This window comes from Dermochelys coriacea, chromosome 18, assembly GCF_009764565.3.
Source record: "Dermochelys coriacea isolate rDerCor1 chromosome 18, rDerCor1.pri.v4, whole genome shotgun sequence".
Lineage (NCBI taxonomy): Eukaryota > Metazoa > Chordata > Testudines > Dermochelyidae > Dermochelys > Dermochelys coriacea.
The window spans coordinates 9275906-9297964 of NC_050085.1; the positions used below are offsets into that span (position 1 = coordinate 9275906).

Here is a 22059-nt window from a genome sequence, read left to right on the forward strand (position 1 = left end):
GGATCTTCTCCTTCCCAGAGGCTAGCGAAGATTAGAAGGCGAAAAAAACGCACTCGCGATGAAATGTTCTCTGAGCTCATGCTGTCCTCCCACACTGACAGAGCACAGACAAATGCATGGAGGCAGACAATGTCAGAGTGCAGGAAAGCACAAAATGACCTGGAGGAGAGGTGGCGGGCTGAATAGAGGGCTGAAGCTGAAAGGTGGCAGCAGCGTGATGAGAAGAGGCAGGATTCAATGCTGAGGCTGCTGGAAGATCAAACTAATATGCTCCAGCATATGGTTGCGCTGCAGGAAAGGCAGCAGCAGCACAGACCGCCGCTACAGCCCCTGTGTAACCAACCACCCTCCTCCCCAAATTCCATAGCCTTCTCACCCTGATGCCCAAGAATGCGGTGGAGGGGCCTCCGGCCACCCAGCCACTCCACCCCAGAGGATTGCCCAAGTAACAGAAGGCTGGCATTCAATAAGTTTTAAACTTTTAAAGTGCTGGGTGGCCTTGTCCTTCCCTCCTCCACCACCCCTCCTGGGCTACCTTGGTAATTATCCCCCTATTTGTGTGATGAATTAATAAAGAATGCATGAATGTGAAGCAACAATGACTTTATTGCCTCTGCAAGCGGTGAACGAAGGGAGGTGGGGAGGGTGGTTAGCTTACAGGGAAGTAGAGTGAACCAAGGGGCAGGGGATTTCATCAAGGAGAAACAAACAGAACTTTCACACCGTAGCCTGGCCAGTCATGAAACTGGTTTTCAAAGCTTCTCTGATGCGCACTGCACCCTCCTGTGCTCTTCTAACCGCCCTGGTGTCTGGCTGTGCGTAACCAGCAACCAGGCAATTTGCCTCAACCTCCCACCCCGCCATAAACATCTCCCCCTTATTCTCACAGATATTATGGAGTGCACAGCAAGCAGTAATAACAGTGGGAATATTGGTTTCGCTGAGGTCTAACCGAGTCAGTAAATTGCACCAGCGCGCTTTTAAACGTCCAAATACACATTCTACCACCATTCTGCACTTGCTCAGCCTGAAGTTGAACAGCTCCTGACTACTCTCCAGGCTGCCTATGTATGGCTTCATGAGCTATGGCATTAAGGGGTAGGCTGGGTCCCCAAGGATAACTATAGGCATTTCAACATCCCCAACGGTTATTTTCTGGTCTGGGAAGAAAGTCCCTTCCTGCAGCTTTTGAAACAGACCAGAATTCCTGAAGATGCGAGCATCATGTACCTTTCCCGGCCATCCCACGCTGATGTTGGTGAAACATCCCTTGTGATCCACCAGTGCTTGCAGCACTATTGAAAAGTATCCCTTGCTGTTTATGTACTCGCTGGCTTGGTGCTCCGGTGCCAAGATAGGGATATGGGTTCTGTCTATGGCCCCACCACAGTTAGGGAATCCCATTGCAGCAAAGCCATCCACTATGACCTGCACATTTCCCAGGGTCACTACCCTTGATATCAGCAGATCTTTGATTGCGTTGGCTACTTGCTTCACAGCAGCCCCCACAGTAGATTTGCCCGCTCCAAATTGATTCCCGACTGACTGGTAGTTGTCTGGCATTGCAAGCTTCCACAGGGCTATTTCCACTCGCTTCTCAACTGTAAGAGCTGCTCTCATCTTGGTATTCTTGTGCCTCAGGGCAGGGGAAAGCAAGTCACAAAGTTCCATGGAAGTGCCCTTATGCATGTGAAAGTTTAGCAGCCACTGGGAATCGTCCCAGACCTGCAACACTATGTGGTCCCACCAGTCTGTGCTTGTTTCCCGAGCCCAGAATCGGCGTTTCACCGCATGAACCTGCCCCATTAGCACCATGATGCCCACAATGGCAGGGCCCGTGCTTTGAGAGAAGTCTGTGTCCATGTCCTCATCACTCTCGTCACCACGCTGATGTCGCCTACTCGCTCAGTTTCGCTTTGCCAGGTTCTGGTGCTGCATATACTGCTGGATAATGCGTGTGGTGTTTAATGTGCTCCTAATTGCCAAAGTAATCTGAGCGGGCTCCATGCTTGCCGTGGTATGGCGTCTGCACAGAAAAAAGGCGTGGAACGATTGTCTGCTGTTGCCCTGATGGAGGGAGAGGCGACTGACGATATGGCTTATAGAGTTGGCTTACAGGGAATTAAAATCAACAAAGGAGGTGGCTTTGTGAGAAATTGAATGGCCGCCTCAAGAATAGAACTCAAAACCTCAAGGATAGAACTCAAAACTGGGTTTAGGAGGCCATTGATTTCACAGAGGGAGGGAGGGAGGAGAAAATGAATACAAAACAAACCTGGTCTATTTCTTGTTTTGAACCACTTCATCTATCTTTATACATCATGCTGGCAGCAGACTGTGCAGTACGACCGCTAGCCATCATCACCTCCTGGGTGCTCGGCAGAAGACGGTGCAGTATGACTACTGGCCATTGTCTTCTGCTAGCTGCAGATTAAAAGACATTGCACTGCCGGTAGGACTCAATTGCCATGAGACGAAACAAGGGAAATGACCTGGCTGAGTCACTCCCATGTTTGCCCAGGCGCCCAGTTAAAAGAGCACCCAGGACTACGTTGATGACGGCTACCAGTCATGCTGCACTGTCTGCTGCCAAAAGGCAAGAAACTGCTGCTGTGTAGCAATGCATTACCACCGTCCGCCAGCACCCAGGAGACATACGGTGACGGTTAGCTGAGCGGGCTCCATGCTTGCCATGGTATGGCGTCTGCACAGGTAACTCAAGAAAAAAGGCGCAAAATGATTGTCTGCCCTTGCTTTTATGGAGGGAGGGAGGGAACGGGGGCCTGATGATATGTACCCAGAACCACCTGCCACAATGTTTTAGCCCCATCAGCCACTGGGATTTCTACCCAGAATTCAAATGGGCGGTGGAGACTGCGGGAACTGTGGGATAGCTACCCACAGTGCAAAGCTCCGGAAGTCGACTGTTGCCTCGGTGCTGTGGACACAGTCTGCCGACTACATGCACTTAGAGCATTTGTGTGGGGACACACACACTCGACTGTATAAAAACGCTTTCTACAAAACCGACTTCTATAAATTTGACCTAATTTCATAGTGTAGACATACCCTTAGTAACAAGAGAAAGACAAAGGACAGTGTAAGTCCTCTACTTAGCAGGGAAGGAGAGCTAATAATGGATGATATTAGGAAGGCCGAATTGTTTAATGCTTATTTTGCTTCAATCTCCACTAAAAAGGTTAATTGTGACCAGATGCTTAATACAATTAATATTAACAACAAGGGGGAAGGAATGCAAGTCAAAAAAGAGAAAGAATGGGTTAAAGAATATTTAGATAAGTCAGATATATTCAATTCAATAGAGCCTGATAAAATTCATTGTAGGATACTGAAAGAACTAGCTGAAACAATCTCAGAACCATTAGCGATTATCTTTGAGAACCCACAGAGGATGGGTGAAGTCCCAGAGGACTGGAGAAGGGCAAACAAAGTTCCCATCTTTAAAAAGGGGACTCGACAAATTGTAGACTAGTCAGCCTAGCTCTGATACTTGGAAAGATACAGGAACAAATGATTAAACAATCCATTTGTACGCATCTCGAGAATAGGGTTATAAAGAATAGCCAGCATGGATTTGTCAAGAACAAATCATGCCAAACCAGCCTAATTTCCTTCTTTGATAAAGTTCCTGGTCTAGTAGATGGGGGGTGAAGCTGTACACATGATATTTCCTAATTTTAGTAAGGCTTTTGATACAGCCCACATTATAGTCTCATAAGCAAACTAGGGAAATGTGATCTAAAGGAACTTACAATAAGGTGGGTACAACACTGGTTGAAAGACCGTACTCAAAGAGCCGCTATCAATGGTTCGCTGTCAAATTGGGGGAAAAGCATCAGATATGGTCCTGGAGGGATCTGATACTACTCATCATTTTCATGAATGACTTGGATAATGGAGTGGACAGTATGGTATAAAATTTGCAGATGACACCGAGGTGGAAGGGGAGGCTAGCACTTCGGAGGACAGGATTAGAATTCAAAATGACCTTGACAAATTGGAGAATTGGTCAGACATCAACATGATGAAATCCAATAAAGACAAGAGCAAAGTGCTACACTTAGGAAGATAAAATCAAAGCACAACCACAAAATGGGGAATACCTGGCTAGGTGGTAGTACTGCTGAAGAGAATCTGGGAGTTATATGGGATCACAAATTGAATACGAGTCAGCAATGTGATGCAGTTGTGAAAAAGGCTAATATCATTCTGGGGTGTACTAACAGAAGTGTCATATATAAGACACGGGAGGTAATTGTCCTGCTCTATTCAGCACTGGTGAGGCCTCAGCTACAGCACTGTGTCCAGTTCTGGGCACCACACTTTAGGATAGAGGTGGATAAACTGGAGAAGAGCAACAAAAATGATAAAAGGTTTAGAAAACCTAGCCTGTGAGGAAAGGTTAAAAAACTGGGCATGTTTAGTCTTGAAGACTGAGGTAGGACCTGGTAACAGGCTTTAAATATGCTAAGGGCTATTATGCAGAGGATGGTGGTCAACTGTTGTCCATGTTCACTGAGGGCAGGACAAGAAGTAATGAGCTCCATCTGCAGCCAGGGAGATTTAGGGAAAACTTTCTAACTACAGGGATAGCTAAGCTCTGGAATAGGCTTCCAAGGGAGGCTGTGGAATCCCCATCTCCATCACTGGAGATTTTTAAATACAGGTTGGAGAAATACCTGTCAGGGATGTTCTGTGTTTATTTGGTCCTGCCTCCGCACAGGGGGCTGGACTGAATGACTTCTCAAGGTCTCTTCCAGCCTCACATTTCTATGATTTATGGTTTTGGAGTATTTATTTAAAAAGAAAGGCCCCCAACAGGCTAGCCACTGGGCAAATGCGTGAAAAAAGACAGCACCTGATCTAAAGATCTTACAATCTGAATATCAGGATAAAAGATGGAGGAAATTGCTGAGATGTCATCTCAGCAACAGAGGGGTATGTATGTGTGGTCTCAAGAGTCTTGACACACTTTAAAAATGGCTGCAAATGTCACCTGAATTACATTCAACCTGAATTACACTTCTAAAAAACAACCACCAATAGGCTTACTCACACAGATGATATGACCCATAACAGGCCATTTTGATCAAGAGGTCTTATATATTCAGGGGTAAATTTTCCAAGGCGTGGTGAACTATGCACCCACAATTTAATTGCTGATGAAAAGCAGACTATTTGAGCAGCTGCAATCAGGTAGCTATAGCTCAGTGCCTGCAAAAACAGGCTAGGTTACAGAGAAGCTGAATATATAACCCGTAATGATTGCTTTGCGTGTTCAACAAGATAAAGATTCTTCTTTTGTTTTCTTTAAATTATTCTTCTTTGGTTCAGGTCTTAAGTTTTCTGGCAACAGAAATAGTTTTGATAAAGGTGATTTATGCTTGTAACCAGCTATTTTAAGAATATCAAGCCTGAGGATGGTAGCTGGCTGACTTGAAACAGATATTTCTGAATGCCAGCCTCTTGTCAAAACCTCCTGGTTTCAACATGAGGCCTGACTGAATGAGTGGGAGAGAACTGCGAGCAGCAGTTTAAAGCGTAGTTGTTTTGTGTCCTTTTCAATGGCCTGGGAGTAAGAAAAAAACCAAACATAAAAACCCCATCAGGCTAGAGTGCGTGAAAATGATATTTAATTAAAGCAGCAGTTCACAGTACTAGAGATGCAATTACTAAAGGACATTTATAATTGAATTAGTGGAGCAACTTTTCAGAAGCTGTTCTATGAAGTACACAGCAGTGGTGAAGAAATAAACAAAGCAAACAAATATGTCTAAGCTATAAAGGAGAACTTGTTCCATAGATTCCAAAGCCAAAGGGACCATTGTTGTCATCTAGTCTGACCTCCTCTATAACACACTCCAGAAAACTTCCCCCAAATAATTCCTAGAGCAGATCTTTTTGAAAAACATCCAGTCTTGATTTAAATATGGTCACTGATGGAAAATGCACCGTGACCCTTGATAAATTGTCTAACAGTTAATTATCCTCACTGTCAAAAATGTACACCATACTTCCAGTCTGCATTTGTCTAACTTCAACTTCCAGTCATTGGATTGTGTTATACCTTGCTCTACTAGAAGTGAAGATCCCATTATTAAATATTTGTTCCCCATGTAGATACAATGCATCCGATGAAGTGAGCTGTAGCTCACGAAAGCTTATGCTCTAATAAATTCGTTAGTCTCTAAGGTGCCACAAGTACTCCTTTTCTTTTTGCGAATACAGACTAACACGGCTGCTACTCTGATACTTACAGACTGTAATCAAGTCACACCTTAACCTTTTCTTTGTTAAGCTACATAGATTAAGCTCTTTGTTTCTCACTGTAAGGCATGTTTTCTAATCCTTTATTCATTCTCAAGGTTCTTTTCTGTACCTTCCTTATTTTATCTATTTCCTTCTTGAATTATGGGCACCAAAACTGAACACAGTATTCCAGCAGCGGTTGGATCAGTGCCAAATACAGAGATAAAATAATGACTCAATGCAAGTGTGAATCGCAAAGATGTAGATATTTCCATGCATGAGGTTGCTGGAAAAGGTTATTGTAGCACATTGGCTCTGTGCACTGAATCTTGAGAATAGGTATTCTATTCAAAATAAGCTTTTTAAAAATAATTTCCCCGATTTTCAAAGGTGCTGAGCACATACGTGTTCCCACTAACTTCTACAGAAAGCTGCGGTTGCTCAGTACCTCTGAAAATCAGGCTAAATTTACTTTATTTATATATTTTTAACAATTTGGGAAGAGCAGTAACACACTAAGTACATGACTTGTACTAGTTTCCTCAACTTCTCAGATTGTTGGACGTTACTAGACTTTTGGCATCACATGCTGAGAGCAAAGCTATTGATTTTTGGTGTCATCAGAGCTCTGCAGGAATGATATAACCTTAACAGGTTTCAGAGGGGTAGCCTTGTTAGTCTGTATCAGCAAAAACAACAAGGATTCCTTGTGGCACCTTAGAGACTAGCAAATTTATTTGGGCATAAGCTTTCGTTTTAGCCCATGAAAGCTTATGCCCAGATACATTTATTAGTTTCTAAGGTGCCACAAGGACTCCTCATAACCTTAACAGTTTCCCTGGGTTGCAAAATATCTTGAAACATCTGAAAACATATTTGAGCAAAGGTCTGATGATCAGTGATGACCTGTTGTTTAGACACAATATTGACTGACATATGGGAATTAGACATATAGATAAAAAAGCTGCTAAACGTATTTGCTAGAGAACTGTTTAATTAGACTATAAAGGGTCTGAAACTGACCACAAGCCATCAATTATTCTTTATGAAGTCACTGAGTGACTGCCCTCTGCAGATTAAAATAATTATGATCAAGCTTCTGAGATGACCTGAAAGTATTCCACTTGTAGCAAAGCTACATCTACAGCTGATGCACTGGGAAGAGCAATGGATAAGAGTATGAAAGAAAAAAACATAGGAAATAAGGGAGCATATGCTAGTTTGGTAATGATTACCTTTCTAGCAGCTGACCAGAAGATTAAATTTATCAAAAGCAAGACAGAGGAGACTTTTCAAATCTTTGGGACAATACTGAAGTGATAGCCACATGCAAATCTAGATTATTCAAGGTACGGCAGCTATAGAAATTAGCTAATGTTATAGGGCAGAGGGAAGGGCAATATATGAGGATTGCAAAATAATGATGCCCCAAAAACGCTCAAGGAAGAACTGCTGCAAAGGTTCAAACAGAACAGATGGACAGGGCCAGAGCAAAATGTTAAAATAAAACTGGCATGTGAGGTCATGTATTGACCCCAAATAAACTCAGGACATTGTACAAATGGAAGCACATTGCATATCTGGTAATAAAAATAGGCCAAGTCCTAAAGAGAGACAGACTTTACCCAGTGTGTTAGGAACTAAAACAAGTCTGCACTAGAAAAGAGCTATTAGTTATGGACTATTGTACCATACATAACATTAGCAGTGAGACTCTGACTAAAGCGTGTCCACGCACTGGACATTTTAGCACTAATGAGCCAGTTTGTTAGTGCCAAAATGTAGACAATTTGCAATCTAATAAGACTTTATCTATACAGCCTGGAATCCAAATTACCCATTGTTGAAAGGATCTGTGCAAACTGTTCAGAATACAACAAAGGGAGAATGACTGTGGGGACAGTGTGTACCAGAACCACTAGTTTACTACGCTGACCCAGCAGCAAATGGGCTAACACGTACCTCATTACTTAGCAAGATTAGCTTTCTCAGATATCAAGGATTATTTTGGGTGGTAGCTAGTACGAACATTTTGCTCTGATTTTGCAAAGAAAAATAGCCTTTAGTTTTCAAGAATGCTATAGTAATAAATAATACATCTGATCAGAGTAACAGACAGGTGAGCCCTTGCTGTTCTGTATTCACTGGAATATGGGAATTTGGGTTGGTCCCTAAGGCTGCTTATCAAATGTGGCTCCCAGATTGCTCATGCAGGTGTATTATTTAAGTAACATTCTAGAAAATGAACGGTGTTCTTTCAATTGGTTGTAATTACACAATGGACTCAGAATGGTTCTGTTCAGTCACATTTATGCAATGCTGGAATTTAGTTGCCAGAACCTGGTGGTCCATTTTCATACCTCATGCTGGAACTCTATCATGGACCTACTTGGATTTAGGATTGTGTTAGGGGTCAAGTGAGCTACACCAGCATAACAAAATTTAACCTAAGCAGACCTTAGGAGTTTGAGACTATTTAAAAAAGGATACTTATAAAGATAAAAAATACACTTCTGAATTTATATATCAGTTTGTATTAAAATGACCATTTTTCTTACACTTCTAATAATCAGAAATACAATATGGTACATAAGCAACATTTTAAAAAAACAAGTCCTAAGTAATTCAAGATACACTGCAGCATTTCATGTATTTACACAAGGGCTAAATGGATTCTCATCAAAACAATACAATTAATAACAGGTCTAACCCAAATAGTATTACAGTACTTGGCAAATTCCTACCACAGGATTTTTGCAAGAGAAATGCCTATGAGGTGGCATTACTATGTGCTCTCCTCTTAAATGTTTCTATCACATGGTCCGTCGTCTTCAGCTTTTCGGGGAATGATTTTGTTTTGGGTCCAAACTGCGAGACAGAGAGAGATTAAAAAATTGTTCTTATACGGGACAATTTAAAACTTGTAGATTGCAATGTAAACCTTCTCATGCTCATGTGTTCTTCACATCAGTATTATGCACTTTAAACCAAAGACTAAACTTGCCAATGTAGATTGCCAACATGTACCAGGTAGCAGTAACACCACACGGAGGGAGGTGCAATGGGGCAAGTGTTGTCTATGATGCCTGCATCTAGTTAGTGCAGCACACAAGATGGAAGGCCTGGATGAGAGGATGAGGCCTGGTTCAGTGTGTGGAAGCTGCTGCATATCCAGCACTTAAGAAAAATCAGGCCACTTATGATACCTAAATATGAATCTCAGAGCCAAACTTTAAACACCCATTTTTTAATGATTCAGTTCAATCCTCATAACAATGAGCTACTGATAAAGCTGGGTTAAACCACAGAATCATAAAAATGTGGAGCTGGAAGGGACCTTGAGAAGTCATCAAGTCCAGCCCCCTGTTGTAATGTATTTACATTTGAATGAAATGTATTTCATTTTTAGACTTGAAATTAGACGAAGGTTTCTAACCATCAGAGGAGAGAAGTTTTGGAATAGCCTTCCAAGGGAAGCAGTGGGGGCAAAAGATCTATCTGGTTTTAAGATCCTACTCGATAAGTTTATGGAGGAGATGGTATGATGGGATAATGGGATTTTGGTAAGTAATTGATCTTTAAATATTCAGGGTAAATAGGACTAATCCCCTGAGATGGGATATTAGATGGATGGGATCTGAGTTACCCAGGAAAGAATTTTCTGTAGTATCTGGCTGGTGAATCTTGCCCATATGCTCAGGGTTTAGCTGATTGCCATATTTGGGTTCGGGAAGGAATTTTCCTCCAGGACAGATTGGAGAGGCCTTGGAGGTTTTTCGCCTTCCTCTGTAGCATGGGGCATGGGTGATATGAGGGAGGCTTCTCTGCTCCTTGAAGTCTTTAAACCATGATTTGAGGACTTCAATAGCTCAGACATAGGTAAGGTTTTTCGTAGGAGTGGGTGGGTGAGATTCTGTGGCCTGTGCTGTGCAGGAGGTCGGACTAGATGATCAGAATGGTCCCTTCTGACCTTAGTATCTATGAATCTATCTATGAGGAGTCTGTCCAACTTCTTCTTAAAACCTCTGATGATGGGAACTCCACAGCCTCTCTTAGACGCCTATACCAGAGCTTAGTTTGTTAATTTCTGCCCTAATATTTAACCTAAACCCCCAGCTGCCGATTAAGCCCACTACTTCTTGTCCTACCTTCAGTAGATACGGAGAACAATTGATCACCATCTGTTTCACAACAGCCCTTAACATATTTAAAGACTGTTATCAGGTCCCCCCTCAGTCTTCTTTTCTCAAGACTAAACATGCCTACTTTTTTAATCGTTCCTCAAAGGCTGGGTTTTCTAGATTTTTTATTATTTTTGTTGCTCTCCTCTCGACTCGCTCCCATTTGTCCACATCTTTCCTTAAGTGTGGCACAGAACTGGACACAGTGCTCCAAGGCCTCACCAGTGCCGAACAGAGAGGGACAACTACCTTCTGTGCCTTACATATGACACTCCTCACACAGCCTCACATAGCATTGCCAATGCACTTTAATCCTAATGAGCTATACTCCTGTTTACTACAGTGATGAAACTGTTTGTAGGAGAATGCCAGTCCCACTGCATTCTGCTAACTTGTCTGATGATTTGGTGACTTGCATAAATGCAGATTAGACCAAAGTATGAAGGCCCTGGACACTGGGGCACTGCTTTATAAGATGATACTTGTGATTGTGCAGAGCCAAAGGAAGTAGGACAAAGGGAGGTGAAGTATTTTAGAAATATTCCCTTCACTATTATCACCACTTCCTTTTCATGAACAGACTGCATGTGACCTTCAAGTGGAATCCCTTTCCCTGTTTCTTGACTCTCTTCTCACACTTCTGAGTAAGCTCTGTTCTTTTACATCCTGGTTTCCCTTCCAGTTGCATTTGTTCTGAAAATGAGTACACGCAACTACAAGTTCTTTTCTCTGGTGTGTGACTAAGACCGGAGGTTAAGACAATCCCTGCATCACTCATCACCTCTCTTTATCTGACCAGTGGCACTATGCCAGTTTTTCGTCATTAACACTGTAATTACTAATCTTATACACAGTACTTCACAGTACTTGATGGTACTGTGTTTAAACCCTCTTGAACTCCTAGCTGATTATGTCTGCTGCCTCTCTCCTGTCAGCTCTCATTGTAATTTCCACAAGGAAGTTAATCAGATTTGTTATGCATGACCTACCCTTTATAATCCTTACTTACTGATCGAGAGAATCTGGTGCTGGATCCTGTTTTTTTAAGCATCTGCTTGTTAATACAAATGAAATGTACTAGTTTCTTTTCCTTCCCTCACAGGGGAATGTCAGATATTATTTGTGAAACACCACAAGTGTACATGGAGCTTTATGGTAACTAAGCAGTGATCAACAAGTCACAAAGAAATTATCTCGTTTCATCTGTGTGGACTGCCTAGTGAATATTAGAGATTTAAGTGAGCTGTGTAGGGTAGGTGGGTGTAGATCTGTAAAGAAGATTACCAATTACTGGTTCATAACCCTACCTTGGGATCCCCTCCGTACATCCTTGCACCTGGGAGAACTAAAACCAGTGCTTCACAGTGAAAGGATGGTGAGTGTGAGGATGCCATCTGTGACAACAAATTCAGAGGATTGCCAGTCCCAAGCACTAAAAAATAATGAGTCAGGCCCCCCATATTGACCATTTAACAACTGGTTAAAAAAATCTTGAGAGTTGAAAAATAATACATCTTGGGTTCTTTTTATTCTTTTGCCTTCGGGATTTTGAGCCTCTGGGGATCACGTTTTCAGGCTTTTCTCTGCAACCATGAGGGCCAGAGATTTACTTTTTAAAAAAAATAAATGCTGAGAGTCTCACGTAAACACATGACTCCAGGAGATGGATCTTTAAAACAAATTCCAAATATACTAAAAAATTCTAAGCACCACTTTACTAGAGTGAGCCCCCTATGTGGTATATCAAGACCATATTATTTCCTACCTGGTAAAAAGTAAAATGTAATACCTCGTGTTTACAGATGCTTAAAGCAAATGGTGTGGCCACATCCATAAAAAAAAGACCATTCGGACCTTCTGGACTAGGTATTTTCATAAGCAAATAACAGATTCTGCACAATTCTGTTTCAGATAGAGATATGGAGACCTTTAGATTCCATAAACGGAGTGTGATTTACAAAAAAGACCTCTCAGCTGCAGAGAAGGTAAATTATTGCTTCAACAATGTCTTCCCCTCTAGATATAGAGGGTAATGTTTTCAAAAGGGCCCAAGCAAAATAAATCTCATTTAACTTTTAGAGGGATTAAGGCACTTTTGAAAATTCTACCCAGGTTCTATAAAAGGGGATTTACAATCAATGGGTTAATTAGGCATAGAATGCATTAGACAGAGCACAGGTTAATTAAGGTGATTGTCTTAGGCCGACCAAGTGGTTAAGAGACCATAACTTTATGCAGTATGATGGGGGGTTTACTGCAAGAATCTACAGTTCACTAATTCGTTATGTAATCAGAAAAAGGCATGCACAGTCCAGACACCCAAGTGTAGGGAGAGGATGACTCTGCAATGGTGATGCTTGCAGCTTTGAAATGTACAACGTTTTTAAAGGTTCTCTAGGTAGAGCTTGCAGAAATTTCAAATTCTGTACCTGTTGATGTTTGTAGTGCCTTGCACATAGAAATAACAATAGTCAACTAAGGAATGAAGAGGCCAGAGTTCCCCTGAGGAGTTCAGGATGTGCATACACTGAGAGCTTGAGCGCCTCTATGGAATTATACTCATTTCACTTATGTTCCAAATTTGGCCCATTTTAATTCCATACATGGCTCCCTCCTTCTTTGGCAGCCCCTCCCAGTTTTCCCTGTGTTGTCATCTGCTCCCCAGGCTCCTGCTGTGTGCGATTCCTCCCCTCCACAGTTCGTTGCAGCTTCCCTCCTGCTGTTCATTCAGTTGCAGCACTAGCTTTCACCTACTTCACTGTGGTCAGAACAGGGGACTGGAAATCAGGAGAGCTGGGTTCTGTTCCTGCCTCCAGCTGGGTATGTGATCTTGAATGAGTTACTTAAATTCTCTGTGCCTCAGTTTCCCATTCTGTATAATGGGGTTTCTGCTTTGAGTTCTTTGGATAAATTAATTTTACTACATTAATATTACTACTACCTTACTGACAACTCTTCATTCATATTACTGGGCCAGTTCAATCTCTTCATTCATGGGTGTTATGACACACAAATGAATTATTATTAGATGGACTGAAGTCCATCACTTATAAGTTAGGCAAAATGATTACACTGATCCTGCTACTATGAGCAAGTGTTCAGACATATTCATACCTTCCTGGCTCTGTCTTTTTGTGAACAAGTACAACATGGTGACAACTTTTCACTTCTCTTCTCCAGTTCCTCTAAATGGCTCTGGGTGAAAATACCAGTAAAATGACATCCAATTGCAAATCTTGCCTTGGACATTCTATCAAAAATATAGCTGAGACACATCAGAACTAAATATGACTCCAAATTTTATAAGATCAACAAAGCGGACTTAGTTACTCACATTCCCCAAAGCCAACAGCAAGCTGCAATGAAAAAAGCAGCTAACTGCTGACAATTATTGTTTAATCTCAATACTGCCTTCAAATATGAATTGTCTTTACTTGTACCAATGTACAATTCACTCTTCTAAGGGTCATTTTGATGAAGACCCAAAGCATCAACTAAATATGAAAGTCTGGATAAAACCACTTATCAATTGGCCTTTTGGGGCTACAAAGCATTCTTCAAGCTCATGGCACTACACAGATTAGAGAAATCAAGGAAAAAATAGCAAATATACTACTATTTTTGTCCCAAACCTCAGCTAGTTCTATTCTTGGTTACATACTAAGGTGATAGGCTCCTTGGGATCTTCCGGATCCTGTGCAAAGATAGACACACAGAGGCCCTTCCAGCTTACTACCTGTTTGTGATTAGCTCCCTTTCCACCTCCACATACCCAAGTCAAAACTTGCAGGGTCTTGTTCTATGGTGTTTGGATTGCAGGGTGATGTCTCAGTGCTAACCCTGCAGCTATAATATAATCTTTCATCGGTGCCTGCCACAGTGAGGATGTTTCCAAGCAGGACCTACCAAAATTTAGCCCCCTAAATAATTAGGTTACTGCCCAACACACAGCTGGAGAAGAGGATGTTTAGTTACCAGGTTCATGGAAGCAGTGCCATGACTTTTGTCCCTAGACCGTTACCTTATGCAGTTTAACAGCTCTGTTCAACCTTTTCTCCTGATTCAGCTGGAACTGTGTCCTCTCTAGAGCCTCTTTTAGCAGAGCATTCTCTTCTGCTTCTCTATAGACTTCATCTTCCAGTTTAGTCATCTCGGCCTGGTATGCTTGCAAAGAGACCTTATTCGCCCTGTACAAAACAGAAGAGGTAAAATCTCCTGGGCTTTATTATCATCTACACTACAGCCTCTTGATACAACTCTGGCAGTATAAGGGGCCTTAAAAAGAGAGGATAAATTACATTTACACCCACTTTAAGGGTATGTCTACACTACAAAATTAGGTCAATTTTATAGAAGTTGATTTTTAAAAATTGATTTTATACAGTTGATTGCATATGTCCACACTAAGCGCATTAAGTTGGTGGAGTGCGTCCTCACTACCATAGCTAGCATCGACTTATGGAGCGGTGCAATGTGGGTAGCTATCCCACAGTTCCCGCAGTCTCCGCCACCCATTGGAATTCTGGGTTAAGCTCCCAATGCCTGATGGGGCAAAAACATTGTTGCAAGTGGTTTTGGGTACATGTTGTCAGTCACCCCTCCCTCCGTGAAAGCAATGGCAGACAACTGTTTTGCGCCTTTTTCCCGTGCAGATGCCATACCATGGCAAGCATTGAGCCCGCTCAGCTCAGCTCACTGTCACCGCGGCTGTTGTGTCCTGGGTGCTGCTGTCAGCAGACGGTGCAGTAGGACTGCTAACCGTTGTCATCCACCACTTCCGCTGCAACTCTGCTCTCCTGCAGACGCCATACCACGGCAAGCATGGAGCCCGCTCAGCTCACCGTCACCGCTGCTGTTGTGAGCATTGTAAACACCTTGTGCATTATCCTGGAGTATATGCAGAACCGAGGAGGATTTTGATGAGGACATGGATACAGATGTTCCTGAAAGCCCGGGCTGTGGCAATTGGGACATAGTGGTGGCAGTGGGGCTGGTTGATACAGTGGAATGCCAATTCTGGGCCCGGCAAACAAGCACAGACTGGAGGGATCGCATAATGTTGCAGGTATGGGATGATTCACAGTGGCTGCAAAACTTTCGCATGCGTAAGGCCACTTTCCTGGAACTCTGTGAGTTGCTTTCCCCCACCCTGAAGCACAGGAATACCAAGATGAGAGCTGCCCTGATAGTTGAGAAGCGAGTGGTGATAGCCCTGTGGAAGCTTGCAACGCCTGACTGCTACCAGTCAGTCGGGAATCAATTTGGAGTGGGCAAGTCTATTGTGGGGGCTGCTGTGATCCAAATAGCCAATGCAATCATTGACCATTCTGTTATCAAGGGTAGTGACTCTGGGAAATGCGCAGGTCATAGTGGATGGCTTTGCTGCAATCGGGTTTCCTAACTGTGGTGGGGCGATAGACAGAACGCATATCCCCATCTTGGCACCAGACCACCTTGCCAACCTGTACATAAACCGCAAGGGGTACTTCTCAATTGTGCTGCAAGCACTGGTGGATCACAAGGGACGTTTCACCGACATCAACATGGGATGGCTGGGAAAGGTGCATGACGCTCGCATATTTAGGAACTCCGGGCTGTTCAAGCAGCTGCAAGAAGGGACTTACTTCCCAGACCAGAAAATTACCGTGGGGATGTTGAAATGCCAATAGATATCCTTGGGGACCCAGCCTACCCCTTGCTCCCATGGCTCACGAAACCTTACACAGGAAGCCTGGACAGTAGTAAGGATCAGTTCAATTATAGGCTGAGCAAGTGCAGAATGGTGGTAGAATGTGCCTTTGGACGTTTAAAAGCTCGCTGGTGCTGTTTGCTGACTAGGTCAGACCTCAGCGCAACCAACATACCCATTGTTATTGCTGCTTGCTGTGTGCTCCATAATATCTGTGAGAGTAAGGGGAGACATTTATAGTGGGGTGGGAGGTTGAGGCAAATCACCTGAAATCTCATTTTGAGCAACCAGACACCAGGGTTAGAAGAGCACAGCAAGGCGTGCTGTGCATCAGAGAGGCTTTGAAAACCAGTTTCATGACTGGCCAGGCTACGGTATGACCGTTGTGTGTGTTTCTCCTTGATGCAAACCCGCACCCCTTGGTTAATTTTAATTCCCTGTAACCAAATCACCCTCCTTCCCCACTTCGAAATAAAGAAACTATTGTTTTGAAACCATGCATTCTTTCTTTATTAATTAAAAAAAAAGTGAGATAACTGACAAGGTAGCCCGGGTGGGGGAGGAGGTAAGAACAAGGCCACATTGCTTTTTGTAGCCATACTACAAATCGAACTGTTTGAAAGACAGCCTTCTGTTGCTTGGGCCATCCTTTGGAGTGCAGTGGCTGGGTGCCCGGAGCCTCCCACGCATTCTTGGGCATCTGGGTGAGGAGAATATGGAACCTGGGGAGGAGGTCAGGCGCTTATACAATGGATGCAGCGGGGGTCTGTGCTCCTGTTGGCTTTCCTGCAGCTCCAACAGACGCTTCATCATGTCCGTTTGCTCCCCCATTAGCCTCAGCATTGCCTCCCGCCTCCACTCTTCGTGCTCCTGCCTCCGGTCTTCGTGCTCATTTAATGCTTTCCTGGCCTCTAACAATGAATGCCTCCATGCATTAAGCTGTGCCCTATCAGTGCGGAAGGACTGCATGAGCTCGGAAAACATGCCATCGCGAGTGCATTTTTTTTGCTTTCTAATCTGCGATAACCTCAGGGATGGAGATGATAAGGGGAGCGTAGAAACATTTGCACCGGGGGGAGGGGGAGGAAGATAAAAAGGGAGAGTAAAATTTAAGATGATACATTTCTGAGAACAAAAGAGATACTCTTTCACAGTGAATCAAGCAATTCACAGCAGACAGCACATGCGCTTTAGGTACAAGTTCGCATTTTGCCTTTCATATTGAGCGCCTGCCGGTATGGTGACACATCACACACGTCTGGGCAACAGAATTCGGTTTCCAGGCAGCCATGGTAAGGCACAGGGTACGCAGGGTTGGCTTCTTAGATATAACATGTCGGAACGGTTTCAAACTGCTGCACCACCCTTTCCCATAGCAAGCAATGGGTTGGGTTTTATATTTAAAAAGAGAGGCTGCGGTTTTCGGGTGGATGTGCAGCACACACCTCCCTCCACCCCACTGCATGGCTATTCTCCAGGATGATCCCTTTTAGCCAAGCACAAACAGCCCAGCATGAACGGGGTCCTTTTACTATTCCCTTACAAAAATTTCCCTATTTCAACCAGGTGACCATGAATGATATCACTCTCCTGAGGCTAACACAGAAAGATATAGACCGAATGTTGCTTAAATGCGACCAAAACCCAGGACCATTCGCTGCCATGCTTTGTGCTGCAATGATTCCAGAATACTTGCTACTGGCCTGGCGTGGTAAAGTGTCCTACCGTGGAGGACAAAATAAAGCAGCCCTCCCCAGAAACCTTCTGCAAAGGTTTTCAGAGTACCTCCAGGAGAGCTTCATGGAGATATCCCTGGAAGATTCCCGCTCCATCCCCAGACATGTGAACAGACTTTTCCAGTAGCTGTACTGGCCGCGAATGCATCCCAATTCTTCAGGGCAAATCAAACATTAAACACTATTGCTTTTAAACCCTGTACTGTAGTTACAAATGTGCACTCACCAGAGCTGCCTTCTCCAGCTTCAGGGTCAGGGATCCTGCCTTGGGAGGGTATTGGCTCCAGGATGATGAAAAGGTCCTGGCTGCCGGGAGAACGGATTCACCGCTTGCCTACTGCGCATTCTCCTCCTTCTCCTCCTCTTCCTCATCCACAAAATCCTCCTCCCTATTGGGTGAGACTCCCCCCTTGCAGGTGTCCACAGACAGTGGTGGGATAATGGTAGAGTCCCCCCCCCTAGAATGCCATGCAGCTGATCATAGAAGCAGCATGTATAGGGATCTGACCCAGAGCACCCCCCATTTGCCTCCTTTGTCTTTTGGCAGGCTTGCCTGAGCTCCTTAACTTTCATGCAGCACTTCTGTGTGTCCCTGTTGTAGCCTCTCTCCATCATGCCCTGTGAGATTTTGGCAAATATACTGGTATTTCTTCCTTTTGCTCTGAGTTCTGCCTGCACAGATGCTTCTCCCCATAGAGCAATCAGATTCAGTGTCTCCCTTTCGGTCCATGCTGGAGCTCGTTTGCGATTCTGGGGGGACTGCATGGTCACCTTTGCTGCTGAGCTTGCCACGCTGACCAAACAGGAAATGAAATTCAGAAGTTCCTGGGAATTTTCCTGCGTACCTGGCTAGTGCATCGGAGATCAAAGTGCTGTCCAGAGCGATCACATTGGAGCACTCTGGGATAGCTCCCGGAGGCCAATACCGTCGATTTGCGTCTGCACTACCCCAAATTTGACCCAGCAAGGTCGATTTTAGCGCTATTCCCCTCGCCGGGGAGGAGTACAGAAGTCGATTTTAAGAGCCCTTTAAGTCGATGGAACAGGGTTGGTTATGTGGACGCATCCATTTTAAAATCGACCTAACGTAGCTAAATTCGACCTAACCCCATAGTGTAAACCAGGGCTAAGGCACCTTTACACTACCAGAGGCATGTAAAAGGCCTTAGTGTAAATGAGAAATAGGCCCCCTGTTTTTTCCTGTGAAATGCTGAAAATATTTGAACAAGGATTTCCCACAAAAATTTCTCCTTGGTCCATGATAAACCCCTCTCTTTAGGGTACATGTCTCTGCTGAAAGAAGTGGCTAGTGATGGGGAATCTACTCATCCTATTGAAACAAAAACGCTTTCTCATAACCACAACCAAACAAGGAGGTAGCATCATCCCACAGACCATACTGAGTGGGGTTTGCTAGGAATGTTTATACTTGATTTCTGCAAAGTACATGGAGTGAGAGGATAGTACAGCACAGCATTCGGTGTGCATGATTGGGAACACTAGGTGAAGACTCAGTAGGGGCTCCTGGGAGTTCCTTCCTTAGGAATTATGTTGAAAACACCTGCACATTTGGGGCAATTTTGTACATTTCAAAGTACAAAAAAATTCCTTTAAAAAGCATTTTAACGAGTCCCAGGGATAAATAGTTCCGTTAGGGAGACTTTACTATCCACAGGGATGGGGATTTCTTCACAGGCAGGGAAATAACCCCAACCTTCCCTTCAATTTCAGGGTGGAATATTAACCAGAGATTCCAGAGAATCTCATCCAACACTCCACTGTTCTTTTTGGCTTCATTTTCCAAATTGTTTAGACATTTTTCTAGTACAAGACAAACACCACATGTGATGCATATGATTAAGCAGAATAACACCGCATTACTTGCCATGGATTGTTCAAAGAATCATATAAATAATTAAAGACTATATAATTATTATATCTGTTACTAATAATAAATCATGAACAGGAAAAACAGTCCAGAGTAATGTTGCTGTAGAATAAAAGCAGCAGATGTCCCTCTGCTCATACTACAAACCTTTAGATATCATTTTCATCTGCAGGATCCTATTTTCAAAACTGAGTTTCTGTGGTAGGTAGTTAAGTGATCAGCCCTAAACTTAGATTTCAAATGGGCACTCAGATGCTTAAAATGAATGAATGCCTAAGTGCTGATATAGGGGCTCAGAATTTGGATGTCCTATTAAAATATCCATTTTTGAAAACTGGGCATACAGTTTCCAGACATAGTTTGTAATGGACAATCCTACCAACACATAGGTATTTAGTACAATAATAGACATTGTGTCATCTTGAATGGTTAGTTTTTAAATAGAATTCCTCATTTATTTAACTGGTTAGCTCAGTAGTTCTCCAACTTTTGTACTGGTGACCCCTTTCACATAGCAAGCCTCTGAATGCGACCCCCCCTTATAAATTAAAAACACTTTTTTATATATTTAACACCATTATAAATGCTGGAGGCAAAGTGGGGTTTGGGGTGTAGGCTGACAGCTTGCGACCCACCATGTAATAACCTTGCGACCCGCTGAGGGGTCCCGACCCCCAGTTTGAGAATCCCTGGGTTAGCTTGATGTGGCCTTAGAAGATACCATTTTAGAGAGCTATGAAGTTCAAAGAGGGCATTTCCTAGCTTACGCCAGCTTTATTTCCACGCAATAACATAGTGAATGTTTTTATAGAAACACAAAAGTATCCTGTAATTAAAACTGAATTGTAAATATGCTCCTTCCACTAAATTTCTCACAATTTTTTGTCACAGTTTTGGGTCTTTTTGCTAAAATGGCTGGATCCACGGTCACGACTTTTAGTAAATAGTAAGTAAGTGTGTTTTCTCTACCTGAGTTGCCCAATGTCAGACTCATACTCTTTCAGAAGTTCTTCTTTCCTTTCTAGCCGACTCTTGAGTTTACTGATCTTATTGTACAGCAGCTCAAGGTCCTTCTGTCGCTGCATTCTCACTTTTTCCCTCTCATCCTGAGAAAGATGCTTAACAGACTGCACTCCTGTCAGCTCCTTCACATTCATCAGACTTCCAAGAGCATGAATTAAGTTAAGATACTGTATGAAGAGGAGAGAGTGAATTATTTACTAGGTGTGCTGACTCCTAATTAGAAAAATATCACACTGCTCAACCAATCTGCTTTCATTTTGCTTTAGTGTAAAGGATTAAAAGGTAATACATAAGCTACTGTGTGCAAGCCTCTTCATTTAAATTTAACCTATTTTTTTCCTTAGCTTCTTTGTGTGTTCCTAAGGAATCAAGCAGAACAATAATGTACCAAATCATTCATTCATAATGTATTAGACAAATTAATTTGACTATGAAGCAGTTAGGTGCAGAACTGGATCAGCATCCAATGGTTCTAAAGTCACTAATTGTTGGGTTGTCACAATGCCCATGTAATGGAGGCATAAGGACTTGAAACTAACTAGACCTTGGAGAAAGAAAAGGAGTACTTGTGGCACCTTAGAGACTAACACATTTATTTGAGCATAAGCTACAGCTCACTTCATTGGATGTATGCAGTGGAAAATACAGTAAGGGGATTCAGTGTTGTTTCCAGGAAGTAGAAACCAGGATGAAATGTTGCTATTGGGTTTAAAATAGGGAGATTTTATTTACAGTGCTTTGATGATGATCAGCATATTTTAAAAAAGAGGAGATAAATAACACACAGTAATTGGGACATAAATAGAAATAAAATGAGTCAGTGCACTGACTGTGTCCTAGGGCAGTGGTTCTCAGCAGTGGCTCACAAAGCCATTATTGGGGATATGCAGGATCAAGTTGAAACATTCTCAGACCCAAACTGTGGGGAAGCGGAGAGGTGTCACTCAGATAACCTGTTCTGAAGAGGAAAGATTGGAGAGTCTCTGACACAGGTGAAGCATTCAGATTATGGGCACGCTATAAAGGCCTAGACTGATACATAAGATATATCAAAATCTCCTTCCACCTCCATACAGCATGGGAGTTGAACCAGTTGTTTTACTGGATTTTTGGTTCTGTATTCCACTTCCAGTCAGTCAGAGGGATACCCAACCATTTATTTTCATACAGAACACTCAGGCCCCTATGTCTCCTGAAGTTTAGGATCGTAGAATATCAGGGTTGGAAGGGACCTCAGGAGGTCATCTAGTCCAACCCCCTACTCACAGCAGG

General features: G+C 43.1%; 1 protein-coding gene across 5 annotated transcripts in view; it reads right to left on the minus strand.

The window, feature by feature from the left end:
• Nucleotides 1-7029: 7029 nt before the first annotated feature.
• FHAD1 (forkhead associated phosphopeptide binding domain 1) overlaps nt 7030-22059 on the minus strand; it is a 71076-nt gene continuing 56046 nt past the window's right edge. For all 5 annotated transcript variants that reach the window (XM_043500163.1, XM_043500165.1, XM_043500164.1 and 2 more), the window contains 4 exons: nt 20734-20954; nt 14473-14638; nt 13566-13646; nt 7030-9138 (listed from right to left, as the gene is read on the minus strand). In XM_043500163.1, coding sequence (XP_043356098.1) covers nt 9040-9138; nt 13566-13646; nt 14473-14638; nt 20734-20954 — 567 coding nt within the window. In that variant the 3' untranslated portion in view covers nt 7030-9039. The remainder of the gene's footprint in view (nt 9139-13565; nt 13647-14472; nt 14639-20733; nt 20955-22059) is intronic.